Source organism: Drosophila miranda, chromosome 4, assembly GCF_003369915.1.
Source record: "Drosophila miranda strain MSH22 chromosome 4, D.miranda_PacBio2.1, whole genome shotgun sequence".
Taxonomy (NCBI): Eukaryota; Metazoa; Arthropoda; class Insecta; order Diptera; family Drosophilidae; genus Drosophila; species Drosophila miranda.
In genome coordinates this window covers 27735938-27751042 of record NC_046677.1, presented here as the reverse complement: position 1 = coordinate 27751042, position 15105 = coordinate 27735938, and the positions used below count along the sequence as shown (strand labels likewise).

At 47.4% G+C, this 15105-nt stretch overlaps 5 protein-coding genes and 1 pseudogene across 7 annotated transcripts; 3 read left to right on the top strand and 3 right to left on the bottom strand.

Moving 5' to 3' along the window:
* Nucleotides 1–270: 270 nt before the first annotated feature.
* LOC108161669 lies at nt 271–1358 on the top strand. The gene is made up of 2 exons (XM_017295965.2): nt 271–632; nt 686–1358. The coding sequence occupies exons 1-2, from the start codon at nt 426–428 to the stop codon at nt 1343–1345; spliced, it is 867 nt and encodes a 288-aa protein (XP_017151454.1). The 5' UTR covers nt 271–425; the 3' UTR covers nt 1346–1358.
* Nucleotides 1359–1493: 135 nt separating this feature from the next.
* LOC108161258 lies at nt 1494–2546 on the bottom strand (annotated as a pseudogene).
* Nucleotides 2547–2816: 270 nt separating this feature from the next.
* Nucleotides 2817–5784, top strand: LOC108161806 (engulfment and cell motility protein 1). Of its 2 annotated transcripts, none has more exons than XM_017296164.2 (4): nt 2817–3012; nt 3307–4317; nt 4369–4920; nt 4990–5784. In XM_017296164.2, the coding sequence occupies exons 1-4, from the start codon at nt 2901–2903 to the stop codon at nt 5487–5489; spliced, it is 2175 nt and encodes a 724-aa protein (XP_017151653.1). In that variant the 5' UTR covers nt 2817–2900; the 3' UTR covers nt 5490–5784. The 2 variants fall into 2 exon arrangements, with proteins under 2 accessions (XP_017151653.1, XP_017151654.1); XM_017296165.2 differs by lacking the exon at nt 2817–3012 and adding an exon at nt 3078–3252.
* Nucleotides 5640–8359, bottom strand: LOC108161259 (probable protein S-acyltransferase 23). The gene is made up of 3 exons (XM_017295480.2): nt 8314–8359; nt 6439–8096; nt 5640–6372 (listed from the first exon to the last, which is right to left on the bottom strand). The coding sequence occupies exons 1-3, from the start codon at nt 8357–8359 to the stop codon at nt 6181–6183; spliced, it is 1896 nt and encodes a 631-aa protein (XP_017150969.1). The 3' UTR covers nt 5640–6180.
* A 19-nt stretch (nt 8360–8378) lies between these two features.
* Nucleotides 8379–11521, top strand: LOC108161805 (threonine--tRNA ligase 1, cytoplasmic). Of its 2 annotated transcripts, none has more exons than XM_017296163.2 (4): nt 8379–8477; nt 9180–9243; nt 9303–9736; nt 9798–11521. In XM_017296163.2, the coding sequence occupies exons 1-4, from the start codon at nt 8424–8426 to the stop codon at nt 11382–11384; spliced, it is 2139 nt and encodes a 712-aa protein (XP_017151652.1). In that variant the 5' UTR covers nt 8379–8423; the 3' UTR covers nt 11385–11521. The 2 variants fall into 2 exon arrangements, with proteins under 2 accessions (XP_017151652.1, XP_017151651.1); XM_017296162.2 differs by lacking the exon at nt 8379–8477 and adding an exon at nt 8507–8726.
* Nucleotides 11522–11766: 245 nt separating this feature from the next.
* On the bottom strand, nt 11767–13844 carry LOC108161812 (ras-related protein Rab6). The gene has a single exon (XM_017296171.2). The coding sequence runs from the start codon at nt 13483–13485 to the stop codon at nt 12859–12861; it is 627 nt and encodes a 208-aa protein (XP_017151660.1). The 5' UTR covers nt 13486–13844; the 3' UTR covers nt 11767–12858.
* Nucleotides 13845–15105: the final 1261 nt, after the last annotated feature.

Genomic DNA, 15105 nt, shown 5'->3' with positions numbered 1-15105 from the left:
CATAGGAAAAACTAGAGATTGGCCGTGTTGGCCACTGTGCGCTGTCGCGTTAGCCATTTTTAACCATTTCTTCATCCTCATCTTCGAGCTCGGAAGCAGCTCAAAAAGGATTGCAAATTTTCCTTTCGTTGCAATGAGAGCGAAAGGGAAGCAAGAGTTCTGATCTAACTGCCGCACAGTGGGTCAAGCTTAAACAATTTTCAAATTGCGATTATACATACATATATATTATATATATTACATATATTATATTATATATATTATTGGAAACAAAACAAAAGACCCATGGAAAGAACGAGACAGGATTGACCGTTTTTGGCCCACTGTGTGCCGCCTTGGGATTTGACCAGACGAACACCTATGTACACTTTGACTGTCGCCATTTCCAACTAGACTGCGACCGCGTTCACTTAAATCGGTGTAAAATGAATTTGGAAGAGGTTTTCACACGCCACCCGCTATTGGCTGCCCGTGGACACGATGTGCGGCGAGCCATCAGATACGTGGAGCGGCAGTGCCACTTGATAGAGCTGAACTGTGGGCTTATCAACATGGTGTCAAACTTGCAATTTTTCAGGGAGCAGCCTTTTGTCCTCATTTTCGATGAGTTTCATTTCAGGCACGTACCCAACGTAAGTTCCCTTTTAACCGTCTCTTTATATCGTATTAAGTAGTATATTTACAGGTGCTTCTCAGCCGCTGGAAATCTTTGGCCATTGCAACTGCAAATATGGACGGCACAAAATTCAAGTTTCTGTACCTGCAGGTGGTCCCTACAGACGTGCACGTTTTGGGCAGCAATGAGATATATGAAGGACTAAAAGTCGTAGTCACTTCAATTTTCAACCTGGGCTTAGCCCAAAATGTGTGCGGCGTAATATCGAACAGGTGCAGGGCCAATTTGAAGTCGCTGCAGTATGTCGCAAACTATTTCCCGGTCCTGTGGGACGAAGTCCATATGAAGAAGAAATTGGTCACGCGGTATAAAGATACGGTGGATAGATTAGGCAAAATTTACGGAAGCACCTTTGACCGAAACACATGGGAACAGAAGTTTACAGAAATAACCAGCAGCACGCCAAATGAACTAGAGGAGTTTAATTCAAACGAAGTTTTAAACTTAAAAAAGCTATTGGCGCTGAACTTCGCGAAATCGTCAACACCTCTTAACTTGAGCAGAGTCAATAGCTCCAATCTCGAGCTGCGTGGATTCATCCTCACCTCCCATGTGTACGATATTCTTAAATTTATCCACGTTATAGATGGGGATAAATTCACCGACACACGGGCGGCAATACAATTTTTTTCCCGCGTGGTAGGAATTGTAACCGTTATATATAATTAAGGTAGAGTAAGAAGTTTATTTTTTAAGATTTTAAATATACGTACATATATACATATATATATAAATCAGTGATTTTAAATGGGAACTAATGATGGGCGGACTATCCGAATCTTCAAGATTTTCTTCACAAATAGAATCATATTGTTTGTCTATATAGAAATGTAGATCGAGTAAATGTGAGCTTAAGGCTAATGTCCCTGTCCAGGACAGTCCCTTCTTAGGAGTTCTTCTGTGGAACCTTCACAATGACGCTCTTGACCTCCGTGTAGTTGGAGAGTGCATACTCCCCGTTCTCGTCCGAAGGAAGCCTGGCCAGCCAGGGCATTGTAGTGCCGGCACGCAGGCAACCGACAATTTAGTTGGCATAGTCCAAATCCTTGGTGAAGAGAGCGGCGGCAAGGACGTACTCCGAGTTGTTGGCACGTTCGATGACCTCGTCGAGCTTCTTGAATCGAATCAGCTGCTGGACGGGCCCGAATATCTTCTCGCGGGCAATGGGCATGTTGTCTCGGACACCGGCGAACACCGTTGGCTGGACAAAATAGCCGGGAAGGCCTTCGGGACGGCTACCGCCGGCTACCAGCTTGTCGCCCTGCTGGATCATGCCAAGGATCTTATCCATCTGCTCCTGGTTGATCTGGGGATCCTGCTCGGTGTTCAGATCTAAGGGATTGCCCACGGTCATCTTCTTGGCACGCTCTGCACTGCGCTCCACGAACTCGTCGTAGATCTTATCCTCCACAAAGTTGCGAGAGCCGGCACAGCAGCACTGGCCCATGTTTAAGAAGAGGCCGAATTGGGCCGTCTCCACGGATAGAGCCAGAAAGGATAATGTTGGGGGACTTTCCGCCCAACTCCAGGGTCACGCGCTTCAGGTTCGTGTGGCCGGATGCCAGTTGGATGAGCTTGGCTAGGGCAGCGCCGACTGCTCAGCTGGCTTTAGGAAGATGGTGTTGCCGGTAGCCAGTGTGGGTCCCAGCTTCCAGGCCTTCATCAGAATGAGGAAGTTCCAGCGAATGATCAGTCGGCAAAATCGCGCAGATTCTTGATGGCCGTTGGGAGATCCATATCCAGCGTTGGTCTTCTCTGTGGTCGGATTGTTGCTCCGGGGTGGTCTGGGGGATGAGGCAGCGCGGAATAGTGGGCCAAAACTGCGCCAAAGGGCGCCGCTGGTCTTCAAAACGGCCGTCCACGGTATATTTGATCAATTTTATCAATCTATTCAATTTCATTTTCAAAGGTATATTGAAATCCAATAAAGGCATGTGTTTAAAATAAGCCAGTCAAGTTGAGAATAGTTTAATTAATCGGATAAAATTATGTGGGCATGGCTAACTATATATATAGTAATATTCCACGGAAGATCAAAATCGAGGAATATGTGTAATAGAACTTGAGTTGGTCAGTATATTTACGGTATATTTTTAAAATGGTCTCATGTTTCGGTATATTTCTGAGAGTCGGACGGTATATTTTATTGATACATCTGCGGTCACACTGCTCTTGCTAAATAATAATAATTAACTAAATAAATTTTACTAAAAACAGTGACAAAATGATACCGAAAAAAACGACGGTGAAGGACTCGCACATAGTGAAGATAGCCGTAGAGAGGGAAAATCATATGGCGCAGTTGATAAACCTGGATCAGAGACATCCGCTTGCAAGTATGTCAATAAAACTGAATAATTAAAAGCAATTGCTAGTTTTAGAATCAGAACAATACGTACGGGCTACGGCACATATAGGTATAGTCCCATAAAGCAGTAATATTCTCTGTTTGGTGTGACTTGAACAACAAACAACGAAAACCTTAAACCAACGCCCTTACTGGTTCAGACTCTTATCGTGATGTCAGCGCAGGCCCAAGCCTTCATTAAAATGCACCGCAATGGCCGCAACAGCAAGTAAGGTTTTTATTATCAGTGTGTCTCATGATGTGCATATCTCTTGGCTTGCAGGCAAAATCCAGGATATATGCAACGGCTGGTCCATCAGCGACCACCAGAATTACGCGCTGCAGTTTTGCGAGTCAAACAACAAGAAATATGTGACGGAGAAGAACCGAAACGAGATCAAGAATGGCTCTGTACTGCAGTTGCAGTACTCGCCGTCAAAGTCGGCCAGCGATGCCATGGAAACGCTGCTCAATGGTAGCCCTCAGGAGAAGGTCCTGCGACTTAAGGATCTCACATCGCTGAGCACCGATCACACATTTGCATTGGAATTTATTAAGGAGAAGGGTCTGGACATACTCATTAAGATGATTGAAGATGTCAGCCAGAATAACGAAGAGATCCTCAAGTACAGCTTGAGCAGCTTTGTCGAGCTAATGGAGCATGGCACGGTGTCCTGGGAAGTGCCCGAGAACTCATTTGTCGCACGAAATATTGAGATTGTGAGAAATTTCCAAAAATATCCAACGAACTGTGGAGAGAGCGCCCTCTCTAATCTGGAAAATATCGTTCAGTGCAGCAGCAAACACGTGCTGGTGGCGGAAGACATCAAGTTGCAGGATATTCTGCGGCTTCTCCAGGAGGTCAACTCGCCAGTGATGCGCCAGAATGCCATAGCACTGCTAAATGCTCTGTTTGTCAAGGCAGATGAGGCTCGCAGGCGAACGATTGCAAACACTATAAGCGCCAAGCAGTTCCGCCTGGCCTTGATTGGTAATGGGCTCGGTACGGAGATGACCCACCAACTGTATGTGCTCCAAACGTTGACTTTGGGCCTTTTGGAGAAGCGCATGCGTATGAAGATGAATGCCCAAGATCAGGATGCCCATGATAAAATCAAGGAGCTGCGTCGCATTGCCTTTGATGACCACACCACTGCCCTGAGTCAAAATGACGACCACATTCGTCGAGGCGGCGGATCGGGGGCTGGGAATATAAACTTTTCCCAGTACTACAAAAAGTTGGGCTTCAAGTGCGACATCAACCCCGCTCAGGACTTTATAGAAACGCCCCCAGGTATGTGATGCAAAGCCAAATAAAACGATAGTCCAGAATATTGTATTTCAGGCATTCTGGCCCTCGACTGCATGGTGTACTTTGCCCGCAACTACACCCAGCAATACGCAAAGATTGTGCGAGAGAACTCATGCCGCGCGGACGAGCACGAATGTCCCTTTGGACGGACCTCCATTGAACTGGTGAAGGTTCTGTGCGACATTCTGCGAATTGGTGAACCGCCTGCCGAACAATCCGGCGATTTTCAGCCCATGTTTTTTACCCACGACTCCCCCTTCGAGGAGTTCTTTTGTATTTGCGTCATAACTTTGAATCGAACATGGAAGGACATGCGAGCCACAGCGGAAGACTTCACCACCACCTTCAGTGTGGTGCGGGAGCAAATTCAGCGCACTCTAAAATGTAGACCAGAGAATCTGGAGGACTTTCGCAATAAGATAGCTCTACTCCCCTATCAGCAAATCACAACCCTGCGTCAGCAGGAACGCACGTCGAAGGAAGAGTGCGATTCCACAGCCTCGGCCATTGTCAAACTGAAGGAGAAGATATCGCCACACATTCTGGAGCTAATCAAGCAACAGCGTCTATCATTTTTGATAGAAGGTAAGACATCCATGCGTCTATGCAAAGTGTTTTAATTTAGTATACTTAATCGTTCTCAATGGTTGGTAGGTACTCGTTTCTCCAAGTATTTGCGTGGAACACGAACCAAAGACAAGTTCTGGTATGCCCGTCTGTCGCCCAACCACAAAGTCATCCATTATGGAGACTGCGATGAGAAGAACATACCAACATTGGAGGAGCTGCCCAAGAAGCTGCCCATCAGCGAAATCAAGCAGCTGTTGGAGGGCAAGGAGTGCCCGCACATGAAGGAGACACGCATACGCAAGTCAGCAGTGAATTTGGCGTTCTCCATAACGTTTGAGAACATGGACCACTCGACACTGGATTTTGTGGCCCCTGACGAGAGCATATTCAATTACTGGACGGACGGCATCAATGCCCTGCTCGGCCAGCCGATGGTCAGCAAGCAAAAGAACGAAGATTTCGATACACTGCTCTCAATGGAGATTAAGCTGCGTCTGCTCGATACAGAGGGTGTTGATATCAGCAAGGATCCACCACCCATACCGGAGGATCCCGAGAACTATGATTTCTGCTTCGAAAGCTAAGAGAAAATAGAATAGAGCAAGTGCATGAAGCAATCAACGATAACCATTCGTACCATTTAGATTCCCATCACCTCACCCAAGATACATGCCAAAGTGTACCCATTACATATTCTCCGATTAGATTCGATTTGATTTTTTTTCGTAGTATTATTTGTGCAATTCAATCCCCAATATCGAAATGAACAAAATGAAGGGCTTGCATTCGCTAGCACTCGCATTTTGTGAACACTTACACCATTTATTAATTATATTTAGTATATAATATAGAGATTCATTAAATAACACATTTTATATACGAGTATGTATAACAATTTTTGTACAAAAATTAACAAGAGAAGCGTATTCTTATCAAAGGCTAAAAGTTAAGGAGTTAGAAAAGCGATGATCGGCAAGCCGATCATATCATTGGATACCAAAGCAGACCAAGAAAGATGGATGCCATGGCCCGGAATAGGCTACCAGGAACCTCTCCATCTTTCCTCTCTTCTACAAAGGTATCGTATCTTATCAAGATTGCAATTGTAGACGATAAAACACGCATCGGAGCGGAGCATTCAATTAAGCACAAAGCTTTTGGAGCAAAACCAAAACAGGCAGCCTACCCGAGTGGGTTTTGGGCTGCCGTCTCTTTTCATTATCCACGCACTGGCACCTTGCGCCGACGAGCCGGGGCTCGATCCTATATCCTTAATCAAATGTTATCCTCCAACAGCAGATCGTTGTCATCTCCTCGATCCGGCAGGCAGACGAAGAACTCCAGTAGATTGAGTATTGGACCGCGCGAAAACGGATTCTGGTAGCGACCCCGCTTATCCCGTAGATATGGATAGCGTTTGTAGTTGAACATTTCGTTTGTTGTGAGATTCATGCAAGCGTGGAGAATCTGTTCAAAAGAAAAAAGGAAGGGCTAAAAGGATTAAAAGAATAGATTGCGATAGTGGAAACCTACCGAAGTGCAGGTGAGAATCCAACCCAAGCCGCAAAAGACCACCGCCTCGATGAGGCCCAGCACATAGAGCAAGGTGAATCCCTCGATCATCACGCAGTAGCAGGCAAAGTAGATGGTAAATGAACAATTGACCGCCACCGACAAGACAAACAGGAAGAACCACATCCGATTCCGGAACCCCACACAATTGTAGATGAATGGACAGTGGTGATCAAAGTAGGAGACGCAGCGATTGCAGACCCGGCAATGCTTGGCCCGGAGCGGACGCAGGCAGCGGCAGCTGTGGCAGAGCCTCGTGAGCATCACGTTCCGCTTCTTCAGCTTATCGAAGTAGGGTATCTGCTTGATGGCCCGGTAGTAGGCATCGGAGCTAAGTGGAATGTAGCCGGGATCGCGACGGTTGGCAATGGCCCAGCTAATCCACATGACGGCGTTCCAGTAGATGAAGCAGTAGTGGGAGCGGCGCAGGATATTCCATGTGATCGGAATGGCTCGTATCATGTACATGGGATAGCCCCAGAGAAGCACGGAGAATAGAAAGAGAAAGAGGGGTCCCTTGGAGTCGCCGGCACCGCCAAAGAGCCAGCCCCAGCTCTCCGAGACGGAAGGAATCCAACGTGACTTTTTCTTAACCTCGCCGTAGAGGAGGCGCACCACATCCTGGTGCTGATGTGCCTGTGCCAGCATTATGGGTGTTTTGCCGTTCTTATCCCTCGGTTCCAAATCCAGCTGCGACTTCTCGCAGAGCAGACGCACGCACGTCATATTCCCGGAAAGACACGCCAGATGCAGAGGCGTAGACCCAAAGTTATCCGTCTTCTGCAGCTCAACCCCGGAATACATAAGCAGGCGCATCAGATCAGCGTGTCCTTTGTAGGCCGCCCAGTGAAGAGCCGTGTCGCCATTGATGTCCGTCAGATTGTTGAGTGCACCCATGCCCAGGAGGTAGGCAGCAGTTGCGGTACGTCCATACATGCACGCCAGGTGGAGAGGCGTCAGGCCCTTAAAGTCAGCAGCATTGACGGCGACACCTGCCTGGAGCAGCACCTGGACCACCGAGGCATGGCCTTTCCTACAGGCCCAGTGGATGGGTCGCGGCCCCTGGGTTCCCAAGCACGGCAGATCAATCGGAGCTGTGCGCTCAATCAGATATCTCATCAGTTGGACATTTCCATTCAAGGCGATCCAGTGGGCAGGAGTGTAGCCGTGCCGGTCCCTGGCCGACAGGCACTCCATGCCAAACTTGTCCACTAGATTCTCCACCTCACTGACCTCTCCATTCTTAATGATGTCAAAGATATCGTCTAGGTTGACCGTCGTGGCCCCGTCCAATCCCTCAAACAGCAGGACGCTGTCGTGATCCTCATTGCTGGCTCCATTGTTCCCGCCAGCTCCTCGGCCCGTGAGTGGCGGCGAGTGCGGGCGATGGTCGATATCTATGTCCTCGGCATGGGCATGCTCCTCCGCCACCACCATATTGCATGATGAGGATGCCGTCAGGGGAAGCGCCCACACACTCCGCGCCGCCCCCGGGCTGGGGTGAATCTTGCTGGAAGCCACGTTGTAGAAATCGAAATCTACCCCAAGACGTTCAGCGCCACCAGAGAGCGGTGGTTGGTGATGAAGGGGATTTTCCAATAGGTGTGCAATTTTGTTGGCTTTTTAAACTTCGCGGCGAGCAATACTTTTCCAACAGCTTTCACTTTTAATATGCCAAGCAGCCACGAAGCACACAAAGTAAACACGACTGCACTCGATGGCGAAGAAATTATGTCAGCACAATAGGAAAATCAATAACAATTACGAAAACAGGACACGCCAGCGTCTATTTGAATGGTCCCATTTCGAAAATTGATTTGGCGCCAAAGCTTTAACAGCTGACATTCCGGTATTTAGGTATTTTTCCAATTTTTCTGCGCATCTGGTCACATGTTCTCGCTCTATCTCTCCCTCCTCTCCTTCTTTAAATAATTTTTTGTCGAAAAATGGGTGACAACGTGGTGCCGGAATTAAGTAATTTGGATTTAAACAAGCAAAAGGCATGTTAAACTCTAAACGAATTGCATTGCAGTGTATGAGAAGTGACAGATTACAGAGTTATGTTGAAACTTGTGCCGCTTGGCGTTGGCGTCAGGTCTTGTAAAGCAATAAGCAGCGCTGTTTGCCTGCGATCGGTGCCAGCCGCAGGCACAGCATCGTCCAAATATCAGGCGCAGCATCTACTACAACAGCAGGAAAATCAACCAGATAAAGGCCTGTTGAGAAGCTATCGCTGCTACGCAACTTTGGTTGGTGTCCTTAGGCCATACATAGCATTTTCCTTACTGTTCTAAGTGTTCCTTTCCTTTGCCTGTACTACAAATGTGTGCCATTGATGAGGGGGCTCGAGTTGAATCACTGCCAGCCGGCTGCTGTGACGTCACTTACTCGATTCGACCCTCTTACATTGTATGACTGAATGTACCTCCCCTATTGCATCAGTTTTAAAATTCCGGAGAAACGCTCAAAGATAGATAGGTGGTCCCTCAGGCAGTACAAGAAGAGCCGAAAGAAATTTGTCATCGTCATTGCCTCGCTCACAATTGTTCAAATAACCAGAGCCAGCGCTCGCCAGCACGATAACAGACACCGAAAAATCATTCCACTAATTGCTTTTCGACTGCATACGTAGTCAAAATATTACCAAATAAAAAAAGAAGCTGTGATTTCGTAGACTTATTGATTTTTCCCTCGATTTGCAGGCTGGCAAAATGAAGAAGGAGAAAAAGGAGAAGCCGGCCGGTGCTGCCGGAGACAGTCGCAAGGGTAAGGAGTCGAGAATTTCCTTAGTAAAAAACACTCACTGAATAGACCTTTCGATTTAGAACTTAGCCCCTTGCCCAAATACATTGAGGAACGTAATATCCTTTGGGAGAAATGCAAGGCTGAGTACCTCGCTGAATTAGCTGTCAAGCCTCGCGAGACCATCAAAGTCACCTTGCCCGATGGCAAGCAAGTAGATGCCATCTCGTGGGAGACCACGCCGTACGATGTGGCCCGTGGCATCAGCCAAGGTCTGGCCGACAACACAATTATATCCAAGGTGAACGGACAGGTCTGGGACTTGGATCGAGTGCTCGAGGAAAACTGCTCCTTGCAGTTGCTAAAGTTCGACGATCCCGAAGCGCAGGCCGTCTTCTGGCATAGCTCCGCTCATATAATGGGTGAGGCCATGGAGCGCATCTACGGTGGACATCTTTGCTATGGTCCGCCCATTGAGAGTGGCTTCTACTACGACATGCATCTGGACGGGGAAGGCGTAAGTACTTCAAGTTTCTCTTATCAAAAAACCTTTAATTAATGGAGGTCTTCTCTTGTAGATCTCTACCAACGACTATGGCACCATGGAGTCCCTGGTCAAGCAAATCGTAAAAGAGAAGCAGAACTTTGAGCGTCTGGAGATGAAGAAAGCCGATCTGTTGGAAATGTTCAAGTACAACGAGTTTAAATTGCGCATTCTGAACGAAAAGGTGACCACGGATCGCACCACTGTGTACAAGTGCGGCTCTCTCATCGATCTCTGCCGCGGTCCCCATGTTCGCCACACAGGCAAGGTCAAGGCCCTTAAGATTACTAAGAACTCGTCGACCTATTGGGAGGGCAAGGCCGATGCCGAGACATTGCAGAGGGTCTATGGCATCTCGTTCCCCGATCCCAAGCAGCTCAAGGAATGGGAGAAGCTTCAGGAGGAAGCCGCCAAGCGAGATCATCGCAAAATTGGACGTGAGCAGGAACTGTTCTTTTTCCACGAGCTGTCGCCTGGCTCCTGCTTCTTCCAGCCTCGTGGAGCGCACATCTACAACACGCTGATGGGCTTCATCAAGTCGGAATACAGGAAGCGGGGCTTCCAGGAGGTCATCTCGCCAAACATCTACAATGCCAAACTCTGGATGACATCCGGACATTGGCAGCACTATGCCGAGAATATGTTCTCCTTCGAAGCGGAGAAGGAGAAGTTCGCCCTGAAGCCCATGAATTGCCCTGGCCACTGTCTCATCTTTGATACTCGCAACAGATCCTGGAGGGAGCTGCCACTCCGCATGGCCGACTTTGGTGTCTTGCATCGCAATGAGCTCTCGGGCGCCTTGACTGGTTTGACGCGTGTGCGTCGCTTCCAGCAGGATGATGCCCACATCTTCTGTGCTCCCGAGCAGATCAAGAGCGAGATGAAGGGCTGTTTGGAGTTCCTGAAGCATGTCTATACCATTTTCGGCTTCACCTTCCAGCTCGTTTTGTCCACGCGTCCAGATAAGTATCTGGGCGAGCTCGAGCAGTGGAATGATGCTGAGAAGGCCTTGGAGGAGTCTCTCAATGAGTTCGGCATGCCCTGGAAGGAGAATCCCGGCGATGGCGCCTTCTATGGCCCCAAGATTGATATTACCATTATGGATGCATTGAAGCGGGCACATCAGTGCGCCACCATACAGTTGGATTTCCAGCTACCCATTCGCTTTAATCTCAACTACATTGCCGACGACGGCGAGAAGAAGCGTCCAGTGATCATCCATCGCGCCATCCTGGGCTCTGTGGAGCGTATGATTGCCATTCTAACGGAGAACTATGCTGGCAAATGGCCCTTCTGGCTGTCGCCCCGTCAAGTGATGGTCGTCCCAGTGGGTCCGGCCTACGATCAATACGCCCAGACAGTCAAGGACCAGCTCCATGCCGCTGGCTTCATGAGCGAGGCCGACTGCGATGCCGGCGATACGATGAACAAGAAGATCCGAAATGCTCAGTTGGCTCAGTTCAACTTTATCCTGGTGGTCGGCGACAAGGAGCGTTCCTCAAATACTGTCAATGTGCGTACACGCGACAACAAGGTGCATGGCGAAGTCTCCGTCTCGGAGCTGATCACCAAGCTGCAGAAGATACGCGATGAGTTTATCACAAACGAGGACAACTTCTAGGGACACCACATCTTAAGCTCTATTTATATATCTTATACTTAATATGTATTTGCAAAGCAAACAAGTTGGCATTTTTTCTTTCAATATATTTACTCCTATGAAACCGGAATTCAGAAATAAAACAAACAAAAAACTAAGTCCTATATTTTTATGTCGCCTAGCCCCAGCCCCAGTCGCAGTCCATGCGGGAATCGAATCAGTTAACAACACTCACGCCCGATAAGATACGGCGCCCCAAATTGCAGCGACCGAACCGAAGAACTATTCTGATATCATGATTCACTTTCTGGGGTTTTAGTTTTTTCTTTTGTTTTGAATTAATTATTTATAGTATAGTGAATATTTTCATTTTCATAATTTGATTTATTAAAAATTGCATTCATAGGTTTTAGGTTGGTTTCTTTTATTCAATTATATTATCAATTTTGTAAGCCATATGCTTTTCGCGTAAAAAATGCACAAATTTCTCTCGCTAATCGAAGCAAAAATCGTTAATAATATTTTTAAATGTTTACGTTGCCATCTGCCTCAGTGCTCGGTGCTGCCTGCCTGCCCGCCTGTCTGTCTGTTTCATTATTTTTGTCATAAAAATACATAATATATATTTATATTTATATATTTATTCATAAGATGCACGTGGCCAAGTCCTATGCCATCAAAAGTTTCCAGTTGTTTTACAGTTGCCGAGCTATAAACAAAAACCAACCAAGTAAAAATGGGCAAAACAAAGCCGCAAACAGAAACAGAACGGGGCTATAAATGGAAAAACTATTTGCTTAGCCGTGGAATCATTTTGAACACAGGCTGGCTCTCAGTGGTATCTATGTACTGTACTGCCTATGCTCGCATGCTTTTTGTGTGGAGATGCCAAATGGAATGTTGTTGGGGGATCTGTTCTGATCTTCGTCTACCGCTTGGCCTGATTTAAGTACATAAAAGCGTGTGATCTTCTACGGCATCTGCATCTTCTTGTCGTCTGTATTTATGGGGACTTTGCAGGGGAACGGGTGAATGTGAATGTGAGAATGGAAACTGTTCTCTTGATCCCTGATCTCTCGTTTCTTCGATCTCTATGCCTCATGCTTTATGCATCTTGGCCTGCCTCAGGATTAGCTCATTTAAATTGCATTGCATTAGATAATTAACATTAATTAGTTAGCCGATTTCGTTAATTCTTGTTTGTTTGTTTAGTCTATTTTCTGCTTTTTGCTATCATTTTTTACTTTATAAATAAACTTAAACATAAAATTGTGTATGTGTGTGTATAGATGTTTGTTTGCCGGAGGTTTCGCATCCTCTGTCTACTGCTGATCCGCTGATCCAGCCACATACACGCTACACCTGTGTGTACACGCACACTCACCACACCCGTTGCCAGCGTGTGTGTGGAAATGCTATGCTGCTGCTGTTGTTGTCGTAGCGGAGGATGGTGGTTGGGTTGGTTGGGTGTGACGTTGGTTGTCTAGAACTAGTTCTAGCATGCACAACCGCCTTCGGGATCTTTTGTCTCGTTGGGCGAGTCCTTAAGCACAACCTCTTGCATGTCCTCGGAGGGTTTGTTCTCAGTGGAGTCCATACCGGGCAGCGCCGCCGCCACGCGTCTGAACAGTTGTTTCACATTGTAACCGGCTTTGGCGCTGGTCTCGATGAACATCACATTCAGCTCTTTCGCCTTGCGCTCCCCCTCCTCGGTGGAGACTTGTCGCTTGTCGGACAGATCCGTCTTATTGCCGACCAACATGATGATGACATCACTGCCGCGCTCTGTGCGAACGTCATCTATCCACTTGGACGTCTGGTGGAATGAGTTCGTATTGGTGATGTCGTAGACGACCACAGCCACCGTGGAGTCGCGAATGTAGGAGGGTATCAGCGAACGGAAGCGCTCCTGGCCCGCCGTGTCCCACAGCTGGAGGCGCACTGTCCGATCCTCAAGGTACATGGTCTTGGATAGAAAATCAATACCGATGGTCGCCTGGTAGGTGTTGTCGAAGCTGTCATACATGAAGCGTGTAATCAACGACGTCTTCCCCACACTCTGCTCGCCGAGGAAAACCAACTTGAACTTCCTGAGCGGATTGCCAAAGTCGCCGGATGACATGGTTGCTGCGGTGTCTGCTGCGTCTCTTCTTTCGTCGATCTACGCCGCCCGTGCAACTCTCGTACGTGTCTACTTTTTTTTAATTGCGGGTTTGCTGACCTCTCTCTCTTGCGCACTCTCTCCCCTCTTTTGTTGATACTGGGTTGGGCCTGGGCTTTTAGTGGCTCCTATTGCATGCGTAGCCCTGTGTTCTCGATACTATACAAATAACGGTCGATGTACACACTTACTTAATGCTGTCGGGCAGAAGCAAAGGTGATTAGCAGATCAAATTACTTTATAATATTCGTTTCGTCGTGGAAAAAATTTTAGCCAGCAAATCTCGTCTTCTTCTACCTTTCTGAGTCAGTTTGCTGTGACCCAGTGTTGCCAGATTTTGAGCGTAAAAATATGCTAGATTTCACAAAAATGCAAGCTAGAACAAGCTAAAAATTGTAAAAAAAAAAAACAGGCTAAAAGCGGACTCATCCATCATAAGGTTAAATATAAGGGCATAATGCCGCCTCATGCTCCTCTGTTTTAAAGCTTATTTTTATAAAGCTATTTTATTCTTTTGGGCAATGCCTCCAATTGACGCCAAGTGCTTCTTCGATTTCCTTAAAAAATACCTACAAATATATGTAGCATATTAAAAGGCTAGATTTAAGGCTATAAGTATTTTCATAATGTTTCAAGCATTTCCGTTTTTAAATAAGCTAGATCTAGCCTTAAATAGGATAAATGGCAGCACTGGTATAACCATCCACAGAAAAATACCGAAGTTCGCAGCGCTCTGGTATTTTATTAAAATACAAATGACATGCAAAAGGAAGAAGAAGAACAACCGTTAACTGGGGGGGTGGGGGTGGAACAGCTGTTCGATAACGGCATCTGGAAACCGTCTTCAGGATTCTGGCGTCTGGTACGATGGAAAGACCGACAAGATTGCGTGAGCCGTGGGGAATGGGGCCTGCTCCACCTCTGCCTGTACCGGCCCCGCGACCCCCCTGCGTGTTGCCTGCCGCCTTCCTGCTGTTCTCGCGCCAGGAGCACATTGCCCGCATCTCGACCGAGTACAGCGAGGGTGCATCTACTGGACTGACCAGAAGACCAAGTGCATCTTCCGGGCCTTTCTCAATGGCTCCTATGTGCAGCGGGACATTGAGCGGGTGCGCAAGACGACGAGCGAGAACCGCAGCCTCGTCCATTCGGGCATGACGTACATACATCACTTCGCTGCTGGTGTCAACGACAAGCGAAAGGGCGAATGCGTGAAAGCTCAATAACGGGGGCTGCTCCCTCCTGGGCTTGGACCAGCGCGGTAGACGGCGCATGACCTGTGCCTGCTCCACCCACTACCAGCTGGCCAAGGACGGAGTCTCCTGCATCCCACACAAGAACTATGTACATCATCTTCAGCCAGAGGAACAGCTTCGGCCGACTGCTGTTCGACAAGAATATCCGAGCCGTGGACTATGTTTGGAATTCAACATCTTGAGATAGATTCCACTTGAACTTTTCTGCGCATTCGTCTAGGCGAATGGCTGGATATACCACGTCAAGTGCCACTGCTTGGGAGTCACTTAATCTTAATTATAATAAACGCTTATCTCGAAAACATGAAAGTTAATTGAAACCCTT

What these genes read in the sequence shown, in the direction of transcription:
- LOC108161669 (XM_017295965.2), top strand. Translation starts at nt 426, where the DNA reads ATGAATTTGGAAGAGGTTTTCACACGCCACCCGCTATTGGCTGCCCGT. An exon ending in ATTTCAGGCACGTACCCAAC is followed by an intron (nt 633 to 685) that starts GTAAGTTCCCTT and finishes GTATATTTACAG; the next exon opens with GTGCTTCTCAGCCGCTGGAA.
- LOC108161806 (XM_017296164.2), top strand. Translation starts at nt 2,901, where the DNA reads ATGATACCGAAAAAAACGACGGTGAAGGACTCGCACATAGTGAAGATA. An exon ending in TCAGAGACATCCGCTTGCAA is followed by an intron (nt 3,013 to 3,306) that starts GTATGTCAATAA and finishes CTTGGCTTGCAG; the next exon opens with GCAAAATCCAGGATATATGC. An exon ending in TCTATCATTTTTGATAGAAG is followed by an intron (nt 4,921 to 4,989) that starts GTAAGACATCCA and finishes AATGGTTGGTAG; the next exon opens with GTACTCGTTTCTCCAAGTAT.
- LOC108161259 (XM_017295480.2), bottom strand. Translation starts at nt 8,359, where the DNA reads ATGCGCAGAAAAATTGGAAAAATACCTAAATACCGGAATGTCAGCT. An exon ending in TAAATACCGGAATGTCAGCT is followed by an intron (nt 8,097 to 8,313) that starts GTTAAAGCTTTG and finishes AAGTTTAAAAAG; the next exon opens with CCAACAAAATTGCACACCTA. An exon ending in GGATTCTCACCTGCACTTCG is followed by an intron (nt 6,373 to 6,438) that starts GTAGGTTTCCAC and finishes TCTTTTGAACAG; the next exon opens with ATTCTCCACGCTTGCATGAA.
- LOC108161805 (XM_017296162.2), top strand. Translation starts at nt 8,538, where the DNA reads ATGTTGAAACTTGTGCCGCTTGGCGTTGGCGTCAGGTCTTGTAAAGCA. An exon ending in TGCCGGAGACAGTCGCAAGG is followed by an intron (nt 9,244 to 9,302) that starts GTAAGGAGTCGA and finishes CTTTCGATTTAG; the next exon opens with AACTTAGCCCCTTGCCCAAA. An exon ending in TGCATCTGGACGGGGAAGGC is followed by an intron (nt 9,737 to 9,797) that starts GTAAGTACTTCA and finishes CTTCTCTTGTAG; the next exon opens with ATCTCTACCAACGACTATGG.
- LOC108161812 (XM_017296171.2), bottom strand. Translation starts at nt 13,485, where the DNA reads ATGTCATCCGGCGACTTTGGCAATCCGCTCAGGAAGTTCAAGTTGGTT.